This window comes from Mustela lutreola, chromosome 9 (genome assembly GCF_030435805.1).
Source record: "Mustela lutreola isolate mMusLut2 chromosome 9, mMusLut2.pri, whole genome shotgun sequence".
NCBI classification, from domain to species: domain Eukaryota; kingdom Metazoa; phylum Chordata; class Mammalia; order Carnivora; family Mustelidae; genus Mustela; species Mustela lutreola.
The window spans coordinates 71,129,640-71,152,358 of NC_081298.1; the positions used below are offsets into that span (position 1 = coordinate 71,129,640).

Genomic DNA, 22,719 nt, shown 5'->3' on the forward strand with positions numbered 1-22,719 from the left:
AAAGATGAACCAAGACTGATGAGCCAGCAACTTCCCTTGAGTAAACTCATGCTGTGTTGACCATGGTGAGCAGGGACGACATCTATGGTTTGGTGCAATATTCTAGGCTCCTTGCACTCTCCTTCCTTTGGATATGGAACTAATTTAGTCTTGGAGTGAGTCACTGGACTATTTCTAGAAATCACCATCTTTCTCTAGAGTGGTCTTTACTGACATTTGACATACTTAAGCCATGTGACTGCTACAGAGAGCCTGTGTTTGTCTGTTCAAGAGAAACTGTCCTCAGAGATTCATCTTCTGCTTGGAAGGTTTTGATCAAGGATAAGGGAACTGGCCAATCTTTGTGTTCCTCACACCAGCACTATGTTTAAATTAGCTTTCTTTTCTCATCAGTCATAGGGGCGCTTTCCAATGTTTGCTGAAGGGAGAGTACTCACGGTCTGATTTCTAGCACTAGGATCATGCCATCAACTGGTTTTACCTATTTATTTGCTTGAACAAGATGCTTAACATCTCTAAATCTCAATTTAGTCATCTGTAAGTGCGGATAAAAATTGTAAATACCCGATGAGCTTATTATGAGGATTAAATGAGAAGAAGTGTGTTTTGAGTATAACATCACATTGTAAAGGTTTTATGAATGTCAAATATTGTTTGTTTGTTTTTATGCTTTGTTTTTGAAATGAGATTTGGGGAAGCTACTAAAACGTGCAAAATTATGAAATAAAAATAAACCAGTGAGAAAACCAGAGTCAAGGGGAACATCACATCATTCCATAGAATCATGAGGATTTTAGTTTTCTTATATCAGATACCAACTTGGCCAATCATTCATTCACTGGCTGGATAAGCATTTAACTTTGACCAGCTCTTTGGCATGGCAGCATACAAAAAGGAGTGAAAGACCTTGCTTTTGCTTTAGGCTGTGAAGAAGAGCCCAAAGGTACCCAACTAAAACACAGTGTAGCTGGAACTATGGGAGAAATGGAAGAGTATATGTATGCCAGGGCTTGTCCTGGGAAATAGCCCTTACCTACAATGAGCTGGGTTTGTAGCTCATTCCCTGCCCTGATGTGATCTGCTGTGTATTCATGTTTCAGTAACCACCTGAACGTGACTAAGCAAGAAGATGGCCAAGATTAACACCCAATTCTCCCACCCTGCGGTAAGGACCATGGACAGAGATCTCAACCATGTTGAAAATGGCCTCAGCAGGTAAGATGGGCTTTCCATTGCATGCCCACAAAATGAGTTGTTCCCATAGCTGATCTAGACTGTGGGGTAAAGAATGCCTTAGCCTGTAGCAAACAGCAGGTTGAAGGGTGCGGGCTATTCACAGTGCTCCTTCTGACTTCACTTACTTCATCTCACCTAAGCCTCACAACCCATTGAAGTAGTTTTTATTCTCATTTTAGAGAGGTAGAAAATGAGGCTCAAAAGATTATGTAACTTCTAAAAGGTAATAAACTGAAGATTCAAATGGAGCAAATTAACTTTTATTATAAAAACTTCTCCAAACTGGCATACTTTCCCATATATACTTCAGACATTTATTGGACTCTGTGCACCAGTCATTGTCCTGGGCACTAGGGATGAGTACAAATCAGATGCCCTGTCCCTCGCCTTCAGTGGAAGGGCAGTATTCATGCTATGCTCATGGTCTGCAGGGAGTGGGCTGTGCCTTACCAGTAAAGCCATTAGCCCCATCAATGACATCCCCACACAGGCAGCCATAAGGAAATCTTGGCCTTAAGTTCTACTTCTAGCCCTCTTCATGGCTTACTAGTAGACTGGGGAAAACCCACATAATTTCTCCATTCCTCAGTTTCTTCAACTGCAAAATGGAGCAGCATCTTTTCCAAGCTCCTGGCACAAGGGTGAGGAAGTGGGAGTGTACCTATTTGGTGCAAATGGACTTACATTTTTATGTTTCTTAAATTCTCAATGAGTTGATTGAATTGAACCATGAGAAACTTTATTTCCAAAATTTGTGTTATTGTTGTCCTATATATATAACACTTAAAACTTCTCCCTCCCATGAAAACTTCTCCCTCCCATGAGAACTGCATATTATCCAATGACCATAAACTGCAAAGACAGTCCATCAGTATTCACATCCTTGGTGCTGGGCCTTCATCCACCATTTCTCCTCTGTTACTAATGTATATCACTTCTTTCAGATGCACATTTGGTTTTTTCTGTGTAGATTCTTGGTCCTACTCCTTAGTAACTCTGCTCATGAGTGATGGATAATAATTTCCAAAGAGATTGAGTCCCTGTCACTACGAATTCATGTAGTCCTAGAACCCCACCTTTGGGGATTCCGGCAAAGGGAGGAATGTCTCAGAGCATCCCAATAGCTATTAATTGCCTCCAACCATTTTAACATAGTGTTGGAGCCCCAGGGATTTTTTATATGACTCAGAGCCATCAGAAGTTCTCATTCTGGATAAGGAAGATGTGGTCCATATACACTATGGAGTATTATGCCTCCATCAGAAAGGATGAATACCCAACTTTTGTAGCAACATGGATGGGACTGGAAGAGATTATGCTGAGTGAAATAAGTCAAGCAGAGAGAGTCAATTATCATATGGTTTCACTTATTTGTGGAGCATAACAAATAACATGGAAGACATGGGGAGATAGAGAGGAGAAGGGAGTTGAGGGAAACTGGAAGGGGAAGTGAACCATGAGAGACTATGGACTCTGAAAAACAACCTGAGGGTTTTGAAGGGCCAGGGGGTGGGAGATTGGGGGAGCCAGGTGGTGGGTATTAAGGAGTGCACGCATTGCATGGAGCACTGGGTGTGGTGCAAAAACAATGAATACTGTTACACTGAAAAGAAATTAAAAAAAAAAATTAGATTTTAAAAAAAGTTCTCATTCTGCTCAAATTTCTCCTTCCTAACTGGCCTACTGTCAATACCAGTGTCTCACCACTGGAGACTTACTCCTTTAAGTTAAGTCATTGCCCCTAATTTAAAAGAAAAAAAAGAACACTCTTAGGACAGATATCTGCTATTAAAACTTTGGTATGCATGAATAGCTTCTTTTTCACATCTGTGCTAATTAACCTCTTGGGGCTGAGTGTTCAAAGATGACTGGAGTGGAGGGGAGAACAGGTCCAAGCATGGGGCACAGCAGTAAAGTGAAGCTCCTTGGGCAGCACTGGGTTCCTGGGACCTTGGGCCCAATGGGAGAAGGACAGAAACCATTAAGGTCAAGAAGAATTTGAAGCAGAATGGACCTCTCCCCCATTGCTCCCTTTGTCTTGTGGGGGACATCATCAGATCATCTCATGGACCTTCTAGGTTCCCTGGGGCTGAGAACAACAGGGTCTCCATCTGGCTTTTATGGTTAGATACTCAAGAATAAGCAGGCCCAGTTAACGGGCTGGGGCTCCTGCCCAGAATACCAGCTTGACCCGACACTGCCATGGTCCACCTCTGCCTGATTTGTCCTGGCTCTGCCTCAACTAGCGGCCTACAAGCCCAGCTGGAGGCATGGGCTGTTCAGGAGAGCTCAATGTGTCTCCTGGAAGATGAGCCTTTGCAAAATAAATTGCTAGCTCGATTTAAGCCACATGGACCCCAGCGATGGGCCTCTGGGGGCTCATGCTGGGTTTGTGCACACTCAGAGGCTGGGTCAGCCACACAGTCAGGGGCTCTGAATTGATGTCCTTTAAAAATGCTGTTTACCATCTTCATGGGTGTGGGAAAAGTCCTTCATTCTCCCTCCTATCTCCCATTCTGCGACCCGTGTGATGACTTAACAGGCTCAGGGTCAGGCTAGCTGAGTTTGAATATTGGCTCTGCAACTGACCAGCTCTGAAAAGTGGTGCAGCTTCTCCGGACTGCACTTTCCTCACCTGCTTAGTGGACTAGTACTGACCTCTCAGGGCTGTAGTGAGGTTAGAACAGGTCAGTGCTCTCAGCACAGTCCCTCCTGTGTAAAAAATGTTCAGTCAGTGCTGTCAGTCTTGGAAATGAGTCCCCCTCCTGTGGGCCTTCTCTGGTATTCCAAGCTGGAAGCCCTCTTCTCCTCTGACCTCAGACAGCTCCAGCTGTCCTGACATCTGGATCTGGCCATTTCCTGCCTGTGACCAAGTCATGCTTCCTCAGGCTAACCACTAGTCTGGTCTCACTGAGCCTCACTTGGGGCCTTGCCCAACCACTCCTGGGGTAAAAGCTTGTTGACAGATTAATACAGAATCGCATGGAGACAGTATGGAGATTTTAAAAGGAGAGAGAAAAATAACGCTTCCTTCATGAGGCAGATGTTTGCTTTATCTCATGGAGGCAGGACTGAGTTAACAGATGGAAGTTTCTAGAATGGGTTCCTTGGCATTACCAAGGATTGAGCATGTGTTCTCAGGCTGGAGGGTGGAACAGCCTTGGGCCAGAGGCTGGGTCCAGGCCCCTCCTCTGCTTCCCAGCAGCCTATCGTCTGTCTAAACACAGACTAGTTTTTCCTGTAAGAGTCATTTGAACAGGGACTCTGGCATGTAAACATAAAAATTTTAAAGATTCAAATCACTATTTTAGGGGAGGAAATGGTGTTTGAACAAACTATAGATCCTTGCTTTAAAATTCAAACTGTTTTAGGAGCACCTGGCTGGCTCAGTTGGTAGAACGCATGATTCTTGACCTCAGGGTCATGAGTTCGAGCCCCATGTTGGGTGTAGAGATTACTTAAAGAAATAAACTTTTAAAAAATAATTTTAAAGAATCAAATCCTTTTAGAAAGCTTTTGGGAGATTTAATTGTGTTTTTCCTTAAATACTAATCATTCTGTGTTCTCAATGATATCAAGAAACTGTACTGGGAACCTGTATGTCACTGTGACCCTTTGCCCAATGCCCCCAGGAGGGAGGAGCTATTATGGCCCCATTCCCTGAAACATCCTTGTCCCCAAATCTTTCACCAAACTGGAGAGCCAGGTTTCTGTTTCTCCTTTTTTAAATTATTAGGATCACTTTCCTAGAGACAAACCATAAGGAAGGATGAAAATGTTTCATTTGAACAACAAAGTCAAAACACTGAAAATACCAGAAATAAAAATGTCTTGAATTTTCCTTTTCTATTTAGATCTGTTCAGTTGAGTTGATTATTTAAGAGAAGTCTGGCATATTTGAAAAGATAATGCAGTAGGGAAATACTTCAGAATCTGCAACAGAGAATTACCATGAGGACCAAGGGTACCTCAAATCTCAAATCTATCTCCTGGTGTAGCTATTTTAGGCGAGCTTTGGGGCATAGGGGTTTGTGTCCTACCGAAGAGAAGCCTTTTTTGTGCTGCTCTCTGAGCAGAGCCCAAAGCAATTATCACCAAAGAACACCATTTTCAGGCTGCTTCCCCAGGACCGAAGACAAAAATGCACTCACTTCAATTCCCTGGTCATAAGTGGCCAATGGCAGTGCATGTGGGTCATTGCAGTTCCTCAGGGCTGGAGAGGAGGAAAAGAAAAACAAAGTATCATCTTCACCAGGTGCTCCACCAAGTACAAAAGCTGATAACATGCTGTAGCTCTGATGAGCATCCCCATCTTCTCCCAGTGACAAGGGAAACATTTACCTCACAGACAGGACATTCCTCTTTGTAAGAAAACTTAGAAGATGAACATCACAAGTTGAAAATTACCTTTTCTTTCAAAACAGTCCCATCATTGTGTTTTGCTGGCGGCTCTTGTTCTCACTAATCGCCAACTTCCCAGAGATACCTTCCTGCGAGGTCATCATCGCCGTCATTGCTGCCTACAGTCGACATCCGCAAATGGGAGGGTAGTTTCTGGACTGTCCTGGGACAAGGCCCCATCAAGTCCCTTGCCCGAGACCCTTTCACCAGCTCTGGCAGGATGGGGCCTGGCCCCCGGCTTCTCCTGCTTCTGTATATCTCTGGGAGGTTCTGGATCCCCCATTCATCCATTGGTTGCCTTTTTCTCAGTACCTGTGTGTCTTCAGGGACTCAAAGTGTCACCTCAGACATCTGGCTATTCTCTCTTCTCATCTCCTCTTCCATCTGTTTGGTAAAATCAGTTTCTCTGAGGAATAACTAAGTGGATTGGCTATTTAAATAACCCCATGCTTTGAACGAGGGTGGAGACTCAGGAGCTATAAGACATCAGAGAATTTCAAGCATCAAAAAACAAGTGGGAGGGCACCTGGGTGGCTCAGTGGGTTAAGCCGCTGCCTTCAGTTCGGGTCATGATCCCGGGGTCCTGGAATCGAGTCCCACATGGGGCTCTCTGTTCAGCGGGGGCCCTGCTTCCCTCTCTCTCTCTCTCTGCCTGCCTCTCTGTCTACTTGTGATCTCTGTCTGTCAAATAAACAAATAAAATCTAAAAAAAAAAAAAAACAAAACACAAAAAAACAAGTGGGGAGACATGTCAAGAAGAAAAGACCCCTTTGGGTCCCTTGAACTTACTTTCTAGAAGGCTTTCCCTACTCTTCATGGTGAAATGTGCCTTTTCTGGACTTGGCTGTTTGAACAATACTTAAGTCGATACAAAATCACCAATTTTTCATTTAGTTCCTTTTTGAAGACTACGAAACGAGGGTAAGTGAGCTGCCCACAGAACACCTAGCTAACAGGCCTCCCAGCTCCCCACTCTGCCACCACCCTTCAAGCAAGTGTCCTAGATCCAGCCCCCACATGGGAGCCCTCACTGCTGCCAAGAACAGGCCTGGTTTGGAATCTGGGGTGGGTTTTGCTCTCCTCACATCCTCATCAGCTCTGATGTCATTGATTCCTTTGCTACTAATGCAAATAAATCTGTTTTCAGGATGTGCCCTCATGTAATTAACAGAAAGCAGGCTGGGCAGAAATGCTGGGCCGACTCCTTGGTGCCTAGAGCTCTCTGAGGAGCTGCTGGTGGGGACAGAACACCTTCACCCTTGGGATTGCCTCCAGATTTTCCAGGCACACATACAGGGACAGAGCTGCAGCCCAAGCTGTCGGTTGCTGTACACCTAACCCCACCATGTGGCAGCTGCTAGGGAGGGACTAGAGATATGGACTCACTCACTCGTCCCACTCTCCCTCCTCCAGGGACTGCCCCGGGTGCCTTGGAATGTGCATTTCACCTTTGTAGTATGCAGATTATTAGAAGGGCAAGGGGATCAGAGCTTCCTAACTAGAGCAAGACCTCTGGCAGGGTTTCCCATGTGTCTAAGGACAAAAAAATATGAGTGGTCTTTTAGGGATAGAGAGAGAGAATTCAATTAGACGGTTTTGAAAATAAAGAGCCATGCCCACATTGTATAACCTGGTGGACCAGAGCCATGTCTCTAGTGGTATGCCACAGGGCTCAGTCCTGCTTTAATTGGTGCCATATGTGAAAATACAGAGAGTAGCTTCATAAGAGTGGATGAAAGCAGGCTTTGACATAGGATGGAATGATATTCAAACCTTGGCTTTGCTACTTGACCGTATGATCTTGGGGAAGTTATTTAACCTAACCTCTCAGAACCTGAGTTTTCTCTCTTACTGGGTGGTTATGTGGATTAAATGGTAAGATCTATGTGTCTGGCATACAGTAAACAGTCAATAAGTGGCCTATGGTTTGTGTATTGCATGTGAACGAGATAAGTTGGGAGAAAAGGCTACATGGAGCCCAAGGGTCCCAAAATATCAAGTGGCTCAGATCAATGGAACTGTTCAGAACTTACTTCCAACAAATCAATTGTACATGCACAAGATAGGACCTTCTGGCTTAGCAGCAGCCCATATTATGGGATTTTGGGTTTTGGCTGATGGTAGTTGCCCATGGGGACACCAAAAGCACACAAACTCACAAACCTGCAATGACCTCTGGCTTGGGGTCCAGTAACAGCACAATGGGCTTTGTCTCCATGCCCAGCCAGGCAGGAATGCAGGAACCTGTTCACAGGAGCATGACCATGACTGGGAAGAGCCTTGAACCTGATGAGGCATGGCTGGGTGAGCGGGAGGTTCCAGCCTGCAAAAACAGATATGGCACAGGTGTGAGAGCTGTCCCTTCATGTCCCATCTCCATGAAGGTAGCCATGGAGAAGATGAAGTAGCCTGCCTCTGTGTGGTTCTAGCGCGTGCGCGCGCACACACACACACACACACACACACACACACACGTCGCCTTGGTCTGAGGAAGCTGAGGGAAGGAAGAACACGCTACAAAGATGGCCAGGCTGGGCCACGGGACAGAAGGGAGCACCCTGCAGCTGGAGATGATGGGGGTATTGTAGAAAGAGGAGTCAGCAGATTGGAGGCTGGGATTCAGGACTCTGCCTTCTAATTCCTCACCGAGGAGAAATAGAGAGCTTCTTCCTGACATTAATTATTGCTTACTTCGTCAACTGTGTTGCCACCTTGTTAAGAAGGCTGATTAGGTTGGAATAGGTCACGTGATGGAATTAATTTGTTCTGCCTGGGCTCTTCAAGACTCATAGAATGAAGTGTAAATCCCTAGGGGCCAATGCCTGGATGGCTTTTAATCAAGCTGATCAAATTTTCAGCCCTAGGAGATTTTAAAAGACAGGGAACGAAAGGAAAATATGCCCAAACACATTGGTCTTATTCTGGGCAGTTCAACAAACACCAGGGCTCTGCTGTGGGCTCGTGTCCTATTTGTGCTCACGCTTTTTGCCCCAAATTGGGCAGGTGAGGTCACTTGCTCAGTCCCCCACTGCAGGGGACAGAGGTTAGGGTTTGACAAAAGGGCACAGTGGAAATGTATTTTTATGCAAAAGCACTGTTACAAATGCGCATGGAGGCCCATGCCATTTCCATTCAATATTCCAGGACACCCCTCTTAACCAAATACCGAAAGCATTCCTGGGAAGGCTGCCGGCTGAGCACTAAGTACATGCATGCCCAGGGAGTATTGTGACATACACACAGTCTGGCCTTAGCAGATAGGATTTCAGTATACAGAGTTGTGTTTGAACCAGGATTCTTGCTCTGGAATCACAGTGTAGAGACAGCTGCTATGGCTCCCAATGGCGGGCCGGCCCTGGGACACACCCACCCGGCGCACGGATGAGGATCATGTGCTGCCGTCCTGCCCCCTTAAGTCCACGGGCTGTGGCTGGACAAGCTGCCTTCTGGGGTCAGGCTTTCTGTAAAGAAAAGACCACATCTATCCTAAAAGCTGGGATCTGCTGGATCCTGCTGGAGCATGGACTGACAGAGTGAAGACCAGGGCCAGTGGCTTTCCTCATTAAGCAGGACATCTGGCCAGCTCATCCCTGAGTGTGTCCAGGAGGGGATGAGCTTGAAATCAATTTAGCCTGCTGCATATTTGATTTCGTAGGGTCCACTTGCCGAGCGAGGAGACTTCGTCAGAACTGCAGCAGGAGATCGCCATGGAGACCAGAGGACTGGCAGAGTCTAGGCGAAGCTCCTACACCAGCCAGGGGCCCGCCAGGTAACCGACCAGGCTCAGGGCTCACCTTGGGAAGAGGGAGACTGAGGCAGGAAGAATGTAGATGAGTTTCAGGAAGAAGTGGGGGCTGGAGGTGGGGGGCGGTGGTGGAGGTGGAGCTGAAGATTTCAAGAAGAAAAAGGGACAGAAGAGCAGTCAGAAGTCTACCCCTGAGGAATATCCTCTCAGGTCAAGCATTCTGAGCTGAGAAAAAAATGTAAGAAAAACTGCTGTTATCTGAAATTGCTTTCATATAAAGTGATATTGAGGTACTTGCTCAAGTCTGGAAGAATTTAGAAAAAAGCCAACCAGGAGGGGTTCCGAGAAGAATTGAGAAACGAGACCAGCCAGCCGCAGGAGAGCCCTCATGGACCTCAGTGGTGCGCAGATGGCCCTAGGGGCCACTGTCCGAGGTAGCCTCTGGCAGGCCCTCTTGGGTGCCTGTCTAGACTTCCCGGCTCACGTCCTTGTGAAAGGATTAGAAAGATGGTCCCGGCTCTGAGCCGATGACATCTGCACTCGGGCTTCGAGAGCTGTGCCACCTTGAAGAAGTCATCTTACCTTTCCAGATCTCATCTGGACAACTGATCTCATGCATCAAACAACGTGAAGCCCACATCAGAGCCAAGTGCTCACTCACAACAGGTGCTCCACAAACGTGGGGATTATTTCTTTCCACCATTTTTTTTTAACCAATGCTGTAGATTTATATAGTCATGTGTTCTACAGTTTTTGCTTAAGATTATTGCAAAAATTAATTCCTCTAGTTATTCTTCATATATTTAATTGTGGAGGAACGTTTCTTTCAGTAGCCCCTTGTGGCTGGGCATTTCCAAGATTTCTGGTGTTTTCGTCTTACTAATAAAATGCTGTCTGAAGGCTCACTGATTACAAGGACACCTTCACACCAGATGATATTGAAAGGCCTGGGGGAGGGCCGAGGCAGGAGGCTGGTGTAAGCTCAGATCAACCACCTCATGGAAGGGGAGCCAATGGGGGCTCATGAGAGGGGAGTTGGGGGCGGGGGTGTGGCACCTGTCCTTTCCCTTTCATTTTCTCCTGGAGTGTCATGATCTTTGTGATTTTTTTTTTCCTGCATGTCTCCTCTGTTTCTGGCTTTCTCTGTTCACACATCAGCAGGCATAGGCTGCAAATGGCTTTTGCTATACAATCCTGAGTTCAAACACCCAACCCCAACTTGGAGTGGTTTTTAGTTCAGAGGCTTGAGTGACTTTCTGTGGGTGTCTTGTCCATTCCTGGACCTGTCGGCTAAACTGGAGTGGGGAGAAGGATCTTGGTTCCAGCCCCTCAGCAGAGGGAGGATGGGGGCGGGAGGAGTGTCCAGAGCAGGGAGGCTGGGCTGGGCTGGGCAGGCATCTCCGCGTCTGTCTGCAGCCGCAGCTGTCAACATCTCTGGGCGTGGACTGTCTTTTTGCTCTAACTCACTCTCCTAGGCAAAGTTCCCAAGTGTGTGATTAGGGTGAAGGCATGCAACAGCTCATGACCTCGTTCTAGGTTGCTCAGAACTCATTTGATTGAGAACACGGGTGTGCACCCATTGGTGCCAAGTCAGGGCAACCAGATACCAAGAAACAGAGGTCAGGCTCTCTTCTCATTCCCCTTTGGAAGAGACAGGGGAGACAACAGGCAGGGCTGAGGGAGAGCTTCTCATGGAAAGCTGAAGCTAAGATAGGGCTCTGGGGACATGGGCTGACTGGTCTCAGGTGCTTGTGGTCCGGCAGGGCCTGGCTCTAGGAGACGGGTCAAGGCAACTTGCAAAGAAGCTTATGCACAAGCCTGGGGAGGGAACAAGAGTCTGTATAACAAATAAGACAAGGGCTAGGGAAGGAATCTAAATTGGAGGTGGGCATTTGTTCCTTTCAACCTTGTTCTGAATTTTATCACCATTTGCAGATTAGATTCTTTTCTATTCCTATGCTTACCAGTCATAACAAAGAGCTCTACAAAAGAAATGATAAGCAGAAAGGCTTCTGATGCCCCATTTGAAGGATCCTGTCTTGGCAGAGCCCAAGTGTTAAAAGGACAAAGTTATAATGAAGACAATGCCCCTTTAACTCTGTTCCAGACTGCAGGTGATGGAGGAGGAGGGACTAAGTCCCCAGGAGAGTGGAGATGCACACCTGAGCCCGGGGCCCCCAGTACCCATGACCTGCCAGTCATCCCTGCTTCCACCCCAGGCCAGGAAAAGAGGGGCTTTCCGTCTCCTTCCTCTCTGCACTGGCTGCCTGTCCATGTCCTTCCAGGATGTCTCGCCTGATCATCTCACTGCGAGCATGGGCCACCAGGCACGTACACCACGAGGCCCAGAGAACGGACTCATTCCTGGAGCGTTTCCGCGGAGCTGAGCTAAAGGAGGTGTCCAGCCAAGAAAGCAATGCCCAGTCAAATACGGGCAGCCAGGAGCCACCAGACAGAGGAAGAGGGTAAGGAACCAAAGGGATGAGCCACCGGCACTACACAGGGGGGTGCAGAAGGCACCGCTTCGCTCCTGCCGCTAGATCTACTATGTGGGGGGCCTGGGGCACCAGCCTCGTGACCTGGACCTTGAAGATGGTGTCTGGGGTGGGGGAATCCTGCATGCTCTACCAGTCGCAGCCCTGAGTCCAAGAAGGACTGCAGGAGAGGAAACCCTCTCACCAGAATCCCCAGTGTCATTTGATCCTGCACTCCAGCGCCTCCTAGAGTCTGTGCTCTCAAACGCATCTGGGGATGCTGCCCCCCCACACCTCTCTCCATCAAAGGACCCTCATTCTAGATTGCACTCTGACCCACCTTATTAAAAGCCAAGGACTTTAATCCATAAATCTTGGGAGTACCTAAATGGTACCCACAATTATATGCTTAGGTTTACATAGTCTTCTGGGAGGAAAGTCTTGCAGCTTAGTCAGAATGTTCAAGAGGAGGCGTCCGTATCTCAGATCAGGATAGGAACCAGGGGGTGGGGAGTGTAGGTAGGGGTAGGGTGGGGCATGGGGAGAGTGTTTGCTTTTGGTAGGAGAAGGGTCTGCAGAGCAAAGGCTCTGAGCAACTTTGTGCATGGCCCACCGCCTGACTGGGGGCTGTGGCTGGTACTGATATTTGAGAGAAATCTGCAGGTGCTGACTTCACCCCCAACCCCCACACCCCACACACACAGCTGCTGCCTCCCCTCCTCTCTTGTTTTGGGGAAGTCTCCCCAGCCTGTGGTCAGCAGGGAGACCACTGGGCCACCTCAGGTTGAATCCAGGGACACTGAGCAGCAGAAGGTCTCTTTAGGATGCTCTGGGCAATTGGCGAGGAGGAGAGGAGAGGTAAGATATAGAGATGGAGGCTGACCACCTTGGAGCCTCTCAGACAGGAAGCCTCTTGCTCAGAATCTGCTTTCTGAAAAAAGGGCCTTAGGAAGGTCTTTTGGCTGAATTCTCTAGGTAATGCCAAGATTTATAAGGTGCAAAGGTGAAAACAAGCACGGTTGTAGCAGAACAGATGGTCCCCATATAATTACTAGAGCAAATCCTGCGTGTTTTTGTGTCAAATGAGCTGAAGAAGGGCTCAGGTGTGAGCAACTCAAACAGGCATCCCAGGGCCCCTGGGGAGGGAAGGTCATGCAGCCTCAGAGGAAGCAAGATGGATCTTTCTGGTGCTTCTATTTTTCTTCCATGTTTGTATGTTTGTGTCATAGGTTTATTATAGATTATGCACTAAATTGCAAAATATACAAGCACATTTAAGAGGAAATGTGAGAGTTCAAGGAAATATCTTGCTAGCAACCACCTTTAGTCTCCCTACCAGGAAGGGCATGAAAATTGCCGGCTAAGATACAAAGGCCTGGCATTCTCGGGCTCATGTTTTCACCTGGGTTTGGACCACAAACCCTTGGCGTTCTGGGCTTGGGAAGAGATGGTGGAGGGCCTGAGTGCTGGTGGGGAGGTGTGCCAGGCCATCCCAGGTACCCAGGGCCAGGCATCCTAGACCGAGAGGGAGCTCCGTGACAGTAAGGCCTACGTGCTCTTGGCTGCTGAACCAGAAAGAAAGGAGGGATGGCAGATAAGGAAGAAAAGAAGGCAGAGGAGGGGGACGGGAGAGAGGTTTTCTACCAAGCTAGGCAGACTGGTTCAGTTCCTGGTGGGCAAGCAAAGACTTCCTTTGCTAACTTGATCAAATTGTCTTCTCGACAAGCTTAGCCTAATGAAGATGAACCTTGGCCTCTTTGTCCCTTTCCCAATGTTACCAGATGAGCAAAGGGTTGGGCTAGGACCCTCTCAGAGCCAGGTCCCAACTGTACCTCAGATGTCTGGTCAATCATCCAAGGATTCAGAGTAGGTAGGTACATGCGATGGTGCAGAATGATGGCTGATCAATCAGGGAGGCTTCCTAGGGGGAGGAAGACTTTGGATTTTCCAGGCAAAACCCTTTGGGAAAGCAGAAAGTATGCAAAGACTGGTCTTGGTTATTCTGTTGGTTTGGCCTTAAGAAACCCCCAGACACAGAGATGTGGTGAACACGGGCCACTGCACTGCAGGGAGCTACACTTTCTTTTCCAATTTCACATGGGTTGCAAAATTCTTTGGGAGACTTTCCGATGATCAGAACCTCTCCCCAAACAAGCAGTTAGAGCCACATCCTGAACGGTGAGAGGAAGGAAGAATTGAGCAGAGGTGAGCAAAAGTACAGAAAGGCATTTGGCTCTATGTTCAGTATCACAGAAGAGAAGAGGCTCCCTGAGAGCCAGGCAGGAGTATCACCGGCCACGACTTTGGTCCTGGCTGTCCTCTGTGAATGGTCTACAGGGACGACAGACAGGCGGCTGTGAGGCCACGCTGGCTTTCTTAAACCAGCTGTGTCACAAACGTGTGTGTGAGCAATTGAGCTCTAGGAGATAATGCCTTTTCCGAGAGACCACCAGGAAGGACTGTGTGACTCAGCCTTAAATAAAAGTGCAGCTGGGTGCAAAACCAGCCTCTACTCTCTACCCAGTTCTCATGTAGATCAGGACTGGCAGGCCAGGAAGTGTTAAGATTAATGTGGGGACAAGGGCCCAGGGCAGGATAGACTCAAAACTGGGACAGTTCCGCCCATGGTCTATTTTTTGCTCTGCAAGTCGGAAGCAGCTGCTGTGACTGCGTTTTCAAGGTGCAGGGAGGGTGCCTTCCGAGAGCCCTGCCCGCGCAGATGAGTGAGCAGGTTGCTGCTGCCTTGTGCATTCTGAAGGCGCTCAGCCCTCCTCACCTCACCAGGGCAGGTGCCCCTCAGATTCATGTCTGGGTCCCCAGTGGCTCCTGGTACACTGCCTGGCATGGGGTTGAACTGAATGAAACTGAGGGGACCGCGAGGTCAGGTTTGGGTGGGACTCACAAAGCAACTCTCACTTATTCAGAAGATTCAGTTCAGCCAAAAGTTCATCCTTTCTTCCCATAAGGCATTACTAGAGCCAACCAGTCACCAAAAGTTTTTGTTCCGGGTGCTTCAAGCTGTGTGGAAAGAACCAGGGGACTGGGGATGCAGGTACTGGAATAACCACCCGGGGCGGATGGCCCCCAGCGGTTGGCGCTGAGCTCAGATTCCCATGCTGCATTCTCTTTACTTCCCTGCAGTGGCTGGCCCCTGGCCAGAAACAACACCAACACCTGCAACAACTCAGAGGAGTGAGTACCTCTGCTCCCCAGCAGAGCCCCTCGCCTTCCCTGGTCCCACCGGCCGCCTTCCTCCCAGTAGGTGCCCCAGCTCCGCCACCCTTGCTTAAACGCGTCCACTTCCCACCCTCCCAGAACACCACTAGACTAGAACCCTCTTCCTTTCATCCTGTGGACAGATGGGGAAGGGACCTGGTCCGCACGACTTCTTGGAGCAAGTCACGCTCTGTCCTTTCCTCGCTTTTCCTGTCTATAATGTGGAGGGGTTGAATTGCATAAATGTTTTAAGCCTTGACTTCCTCTCTCGCTACAGATTTGAGGGTACAGTCTCTGAGTTCCTTTACAGAGCTGTGGATATCCTCCTTCATGATGAGAATGTGCTTTCCATTCTCCAACCTCAAGTTCCAGGGTGCCCAGTAAAATGCTCTTGTCCTAAGGCTAATCTGGGCCAATCTGGGGGGGTGTGATCAGGACAGTAGGAAGAGGGAATGTAAATAGTTCCAGAGGATAGCCTCTCGAAATGCTGACCTGCTGTAATTACTTTTTCTCACCAGATGCTGATTTGGCAGATCAGTTTGAGGTGTGATTCTGGCAAGTGCCCCTCAGGAGTCCAGGGAGGGTGTATGCGTGTGTGTGATCATACCTTCGTGTTAGCACGCGTGTGTGTGTGTCTGTGCACCATTCTCCAGCCTTCTTGATGGAGAACCATGGGGATAGGCACTGGAGGAAGTCTCATTTGGAGCTTAGTGGGGGAAACCATCAATATCAGCAAGAAATCTAGATTTCCTGACTTCCATTTGAAAGAGAAATGTGTCAAGGCTTTTTTCTTATTTCCCTTTGTTCCTTGGATAGAAGTTTTCCCCATTTCCCTCCATGAAACCTAAATGCATTTTGTTTGCATAAATGTAGATCTCCAATCCAGAGAATCAAATACAAGATAAATGAAATTATTTAATCTGCGAAACAGCAGCTATTTGATATGTGCTTGATCTAAAGCCAAACTTGATATTAAACACCCTGGAATCCCCAGTGTTGGGGCCTGCAGTTGGAGAAAGGCCCAAGGCTCTGGTAACCATGGACAGAGGTGCTGCGGTTCTCTAGCCTTCTCTGTTCTGGGGCTGGGATGTAGGCGAGGATGGAGGGAGATAGTGTTGGCTGAATCAGGCTCTTAGAAATCTTTGGAGTTGGGTGTGAATCCTGGATCCACACAGCAGGCCGAGGATTGAGGGACAAAATTGGGGACTGTCCCAAAATGGGACCATCTGGGCACAGAAATAATTCCCATGGACATCCTTCCCCATTCTTCCACCATGTTTCTAGCATTTTCACTTAGCCCCATGGCTCCTGAATCATTTTTCTCTCTCCTGGAGCAAACGGCTCCTAGCCCAAACTGGCGTTGTTTTACGGCTCTGTATAGGGCGGTGCTGGGTGGGTTCAGGGATGTGGTTGGATGGCGCTGGGTCTTTCATAGGCCCACAGCAGGTTGATAAGCAGGGGAAAAGCCAAGTCCTATAACCTCCAGCCTTCTCATTCTCGCCTGGTGGTAAACTCTGGCAGAGCTGAGCTGCCTGATAAGCTTGTGGGCAGCGCCCTCTGCTGGTTTCTTGGCATTAAGACGCAGTGGCCATTCTTACTCTTCTAACAAGTTAATAATTTTTAAATTTTTATTCAGTTTATCCATGTACTCACTTTCAAAAACTTGGAAAACACAGAAAAACATCCATGAGCATACACCCTCCAAAAATATACTTCATTTTAGTAGTGGAATCCCATTATCAGAGAGGACCCCTCTTAACATGTTGGGAAATATCCCTCCAAGTTTTCTATATTTACTGAACAGATAGATAGATAGATAGGAATAAAGAATATGTTATATAAAATATGTAAGGTATATACTTGTATATTCTATAATTATTATACAGAATATATAATTTTTATTAGAATTATACATAGTTACATATATAGATACATATTGTGATCAATATATATCATCTCTCTAATATAATATTATCAATGTACATATATACCAGTTAAGCTCATTTGTATCCCAATTCAGCCACAAAGAGCTTTGTGACCTTGGGCAAGTTACCTGACCTCTCTGTGCATCAGTTTCCTGACTTGTAAATTAGGGTTTGTATTAATGTCTCACACACTCTTACAGAGTTGTGTGAAGACTAAATATGTGAATCCATTTGCAGTGCTTAGGAAAGTGCCTAGTACATAGTAAGTGCCCAATAAATACTGAGTAGCAAGGTAGGCAGAACAATTTCACCACCACCTCTCTAAAGATGGCTACATCCTAATCTCCGGAACCTGTGGAGAGATTACTTTATATGGCAAAGTGGACTTTGCAAGTGTGATGAAATTTGAAGACCTTGGAGATTATCCTGGATTATCAAGTGGGCCCAGTGTAATCACAGGAGTCCTAAAAAGCGGAAAGGGGGAAAGAGTGGGTCCACAAGATGAGATGGAAGGAGAAGGAAGAGGATTTTCAAAGTGAGAAGGTAACTGCTGGCTTTGAAGAAGGAGAAAGGGGGACACAAGGCAAGGCATACAGCAGCCTCACAAAGCTGGCCAGCCCTCCGCTTTCAGCAGCAAGAACACGTTACTTTGGTCCTACAGCTTTAAGAAACGGAACACTGCCAACAACCCTGGTGTGCAGGAAACAGATTCTGCCCCAGGGCCTCCAAAAAGAAGCTCAACTTGCCCGCCCCTTGAATTTTGTCCAGTCAGACTTACACCAGACTTCTGATCTACAGAATTATAAGATAACACATGTGGGTTGTTTTAAGCCTCTATGTTCGTGGTAATTTGTTATGGCAGCAATAGAAAACTAGTAAGGCAGCTTTTGATTACCAGGATGGGGCTACCGCTGAAGCAAATACTGAACAATGTGGGAGTGGCTTCCGAGCAGGCTCCAGAAGAATCCTGAGGAGCATAACTAAAAAAGAAAAAAAAAAAAAGTATAGATCGCTTCGAATAAGTTGGTGGTAGAAATATGGATATTAAAGACTACCAGTGAGGGCTTGGAAGAAATGAGGAGCATTACAGAGAAAACCTAAATTGCCCAAGCACCTTGTTGTTTGGATGGTTATAAATGGACTATTAGTAGGGACCCAAGACTTTAAGGACGCAGCTGGTGAGGACTCGCAAAAAAATGAGCAGGCTTTTGGAAACAGGAGAAAGGGGACTCTTGCTTTACAGTGGCAGGAAGCGTAGTGCAATTATGTCCCACACCTGCAGGAAGGGTGGAATGTAGAAATTACAGGCAATGAGCTTGGATGTTTAGCTGAGGGTATTTCCAACCAAAGGTGTTGAAGGTCCAGCCTGGTGACTTCTTGCTGCTTATGGTAAAACCCGAAAGGAAAGAGATACAGAGGAAAGAATTGTAAACAAGAAGGAAATGGAACTTCATGATTTTGGAAATTCGCAGCCTACGCAAAAGCAAAAGATACTAAATTTTAAAAACTGTCAGGAAATCGTGCTTTGAGAAAAAATTGAGGGTGTGGCAGAGCAACCTTTTGCTATTACCTCAGAAAGATCAAAAGTACTGAGTAGTGAACAAAGGATTCCCTGAAGAGATTAAGGGTGTGACTCACAGCTCCCCTCTGCCTGCATGCCCACAGAAGCCAAAAATAGAGAAGGGATTTCTCAGACAGATCTGTGGATGAGCCACTTGTCTAGCCCAGTGAATCCCTCTGATAAACATTACCTCAAATGTTCTGGAAGATTTCCTACCAGCAGAAAACACTGCCAGCTTAGACCAGAAGAGGCAGAAATGGAGGCAGACTGTGGGACCCCTAAATTCTAGATGCAGGAAACAGGTTGATTAGAATATTAAGCTACAAATAGACAGGTGCTCCCTTTCAGGAGGAAGAAACGATTGCTCGGAGGGCAGAGCCTTGAGCCCAGACGGTAGAGGCTTGAAAACCACAGAGGATTATTCTCAGGCCTTGAGACAGAATGGCGGTGCCCCATTGGATTTTATCACTTGGGACCAGTAACTCTCTCGTCCTCTGGTCTTCTCCCTTTTTGAACTGAACTATCTAGAACTGATATCCTATACCTGCCCTCCCACGGTATCTTTGGAGCAGATGGTTTGTTTTAGTCTCACAGGTTCACAAGGAGAGGGGCTCACACCCAGAGTCATGAGACTCTGGTTTAGATGATAAGATTTGGCACTTTTCAGCTGAGAAGACTTTTGGACTCTGAGTTGATACTATCATGGGGTGAAACTTGTTGGGGGGGGGGGTGTCTTGGAATGAGGGTGAATTCATTTAGCCCTTGGGGTGGATATATATCTTTGGGGGCTGAGGAACAGACTGTGGTAGGGGGCATAATGGCTCCCTCAAAAGTCCCAGCCTTAATCCTCACCTCCTGTGACTACGTTACCTCACACAGCAACAGGGACTTTGCAGATGTGATTAAATTTCAGGAGCCTGAGCTTATGCTGGATTATCAAGGTGGGCCCGGTCTAATAAAAAAAAAAAAAAAATCCTTAAAAGTAGAGAAGCTTTCCAGCTGCAGAGAACCAGAGAGATGGGCATCTTGAGAAGGTCTCCACCTGCTGTTGCTGGCTTTGAACACAGAAGAATGGCGCCAGAAACCAAGGTCGCAAGAGCCTCTAAACACTGAGGATGCCCTTGGCTTACAGCCAGCAGGAAAAAGAGGATCGAATTACAGCAAGGAATTAAATTCCACTAACAATCCAAATAAGCGGGAAACAGAGTCTCTCCTAGAATCCTCAGAAAGGATCACACCCCTGCCAAGCCCTCAATTTCAGGACAGGGAGACCCAGACCAGGCTTCCGACCTACAGATCTGAAGTGTGGATTGTTTTAAGCCAATAACCAGTGAGTTTGTTCTGGCAGCAATAGAAAGCTCCCACAACTATTATTCTGTGCTGTTTTCACAGTCTGCTTTTAACTTGGCAAAATATTAGAAAAGTTTTTCCGTGTCGCCAATACTCTTCCACAACATCATTTTGAGGGGCCTCGTAGAGTTCCACTGTGGACGAATCTCCTCCTGTTGTGGGGTTAGATGGCTTGTGCTGCTCACTGTTAGAAACAGTGATGGGTTATCTTCCTGTGCGCGTGTTTGCACGCGTCTTTGACTATTCCCTTAGGTCGTGCTGTGTAAAGTGAATTGGGCTTTTTCAGTGAGTGCTTATTTCTTAACCCTGGGCCTTCCTTCAGGATGTGGAATAGGGGATCCGAAGGGTCTGTGGGTGATTCTGGTGGGTTCCCCAGAGGCGGACAGGGTCTTTTACCTTTCCGCTTGGTTTCTTCAATGGTTCCCTGGGCAGTAATGCCTGCCTTCCAGACCTGGTGTGACTATGAACGGACAACCTTTTTAACAGCGCTAAAGCATAAAGATATGCCATAAAGGAGAGGAAGCAGAGTAAAGCCATGTGTTCGGGAGACACCTGCCCTCACAGGACCTCCCTGCAGATGTGGACAGGTGCCTCACCATCTGCCACCATCTGGATAGGTGTCCGAACATGGTGGCCTTTGCCTCAGGCGACTCTAAGATTTGCCACTGCCTGTGCGTATTTTGCTTCCCTTTTCCTCCCTGGCTTCCTCATCAAGGACCAGGCTTTCATTTGATACACAGGTGGGTTTTGAGAACAGCCAACAAGCCATACCCCTCCCTTCAGGACGAAGAACCTTACATGTGACTTCGAAACTCTGGGGGACTTTTCCGCCCACCGTGTGTGGATGTGGGTTCCTTTCCTGTTACCTCAAAATGTCTCTGGTCTCAAGCTCTTTGTGACTTCCTAGGGACTCATGAAAGTCGGTCAGAAACTGTAGACCATTAGCCTAGAACTCTATGCATACTTTAACGTGTACAGTGTATGCTTTAACCTCAGGAATAGAAATAGCGATAAAATCAGTAACCTCGTTTCATCCCCGTGAGCCACAAGTATCCATTTCCTACACCACACCCTCTCCTCCTTGTGACTGCTGCCCACCCTCTCCACTGTGGTAGTAGTGTCCTTGGCCTATGAACATTGCTCAATGTCCCCCTGTATCATCCAGTGACAAGGCGAAAAAGGAGGAGAAGGAGAAAAAGGAAGAGAAAGAGAAAAACTCCACAAAACAAGAGGAGTAAGTACTGAGAAGACCTGCCTCCGGTGAGGGGGTGCAGAGGTCAGGCCTAGGCCCCCTCCCACCTCCCACCCGGGTCCTGGGAGTCTGAGAACCAGGTCGCCAGGCCCTGGTGTCGGCCCTGGAGAGGGGCTGCTTAGCGCTGCGGGAGCAGAGTTGGTCCCAGGTGGGGCTTGGGCTTCCTGAGATGGTGTGAAAGAAACTCTGCAGGGAGAGTCCTGCCCCAGCTCTGAGCGCCCAGAGGGGGATTATAGGTGGAGAGGACTGTCTGCAGCCTTGGGTGAGCAATCAGGGGCTGTCCCTGTGAGCCTGCCCCTGTGCACTACCACCCTACATTCTGTTCGTCTGTCTGTACAGTCGGGGTAAGCTGAGGCCTACTCCTGGGCACTAGGAAATACTATATTCTCAAACTTCACTCCAAACCCAGCAGTGATGTGCATCAGGAACATTCCAAAGCCCTGTCAGTGAGCTGTTGATCTTGCACCTGGTGAGGCAAGGCAAAGAAAGAAAGCATCCCGAGGTCTCCCCTGGGGCATGGGAGCAGCCCTGCAATCCGGGGCCAGCTTGTAGGGCGTACAGGATGGGGGACGAGGCTCATGGACCCAAAGGAAAAGGAGAATCTCCAGTGCTACCTATAAACTCTAATCCTTAGATAATCCTGAAAATAAAAACAGAAAGCATCCTAAACTATTGCTTCCTTCAGTGTTGGTCCATATAACCCAGAGGATTCCCAGGTGAGTTGATTTTGATGGAGAGGCAGGATCCAAGCCCTTGGACATGAGTCTTTAGATCACGTGCACAAATTCATTTAGCTCCCAAATGCTGTCCCAAGAGGAGCTACTTCGGAACCTCTGGGCAGTGTCTAAATGCACATCTCCAGCCCTGGCCCTGGAAGGGTTCTGGGTGGGCCCTGGGAATCAGCATTTCCACAGAGCGCCCCCAAACAGTTCCAGCATTACCATGCTGTAATTTCTTCCCAACATCCTGAAGGACATAGGTGATACCATGGGTACATGGGAGTGTCATCACCGTCATTTTATTGTCAGCTGTGGCTTTCTGAGGAGCTGAGCTAGGAAGGAAGGACTTCCAGAGTCTGCCCTCTCCCAGCCTGCCCCCCCATGCAGGGACACCCCCATGTGAGCCCCTGAAACTGACAGGACATGTCCCTTGAGTTTAGCCTACAGTTGCCCTATGGTCTGTAAGCTAAACAAGATTTCTAAGACTGTCCAGTGCTGCGATCTTTCAACACACTGCATTGTTTGTGTGTCGGTGTTTCCAGAAACAAGAAGGACAGCATAGTGGTGGATCCCTCCAGCAACATGTACTACAACTGGTTGACTATCATTGCCCTGCCTGTCTTCTACAACTGGTGTCTGCTGGTGTGCAGGTAGGCAGTGGGCAGGGTCTCCACACTAGGAGGGGAGAAGGGTGGAGGGGCCAGGAAAGGTGAGGGCAGTCAGGCCTCAAGACAGAGCTCTGGGTCCCAGTCAGGGGGCTGGGGTTCCAGGCCCCACACAGACACCATCCAGCTGTGTGTCCCCACTTCTGAAAGAGGACCATCTTCAAGAGTTCTCTGA

The 22,719-nt window shown here is 47.7% G+C and overlaps 1 protein-coding gene across 2 annotated transcripts in view; it reads left to right on the forward strand.

The window, feature by feature from the left end:
- The first annotated feature begins 1,100 nt into the window (after positions 1 to 1,100).
- CNGA3 (cyclic nucleotide gated channel subunit alpha 3) overlaps positions 1,101 to 22,719 on the forward strand; it is a 29,328-nt gene continuing 7,709 nt past the window's right edge. Inside the window, exons 1-6 of one of the 2 annotated variants that reach the window (XM_059134685.1) lie at positions 1,101 to 1,215; positions 9,293 to 9,406; positions 11,668 to 11,847; positions 14,998 to 15,048; positions 21,074 to 21,142; positions 22,422 to 22,529. In XM_059134685.1, coding sequence (XP_058990668.1) covers positions 1,130 to 1,215; positions 9,293 to 9,406; positions 11,668 to 11,847; positions 14,998 to 15,048; positions 21,074 to 21,142; positions 22,422 to 22,529 — 608 coding nt within the window. In that variant the 5' untranslated portion in view covers positions 1,101 to 1,129. The remainder of the gene's footprint in view (positions 1,216 to 9,292; positions 9,407 to 11,667; positions 11,848 to 14,997; positions 15,049 to 21,073; positions 21,143 to 22,421; positions 22,530 to 22,719) is intronic. The other variant, XM_059134684.1, reaches the window with a different exon arrangement.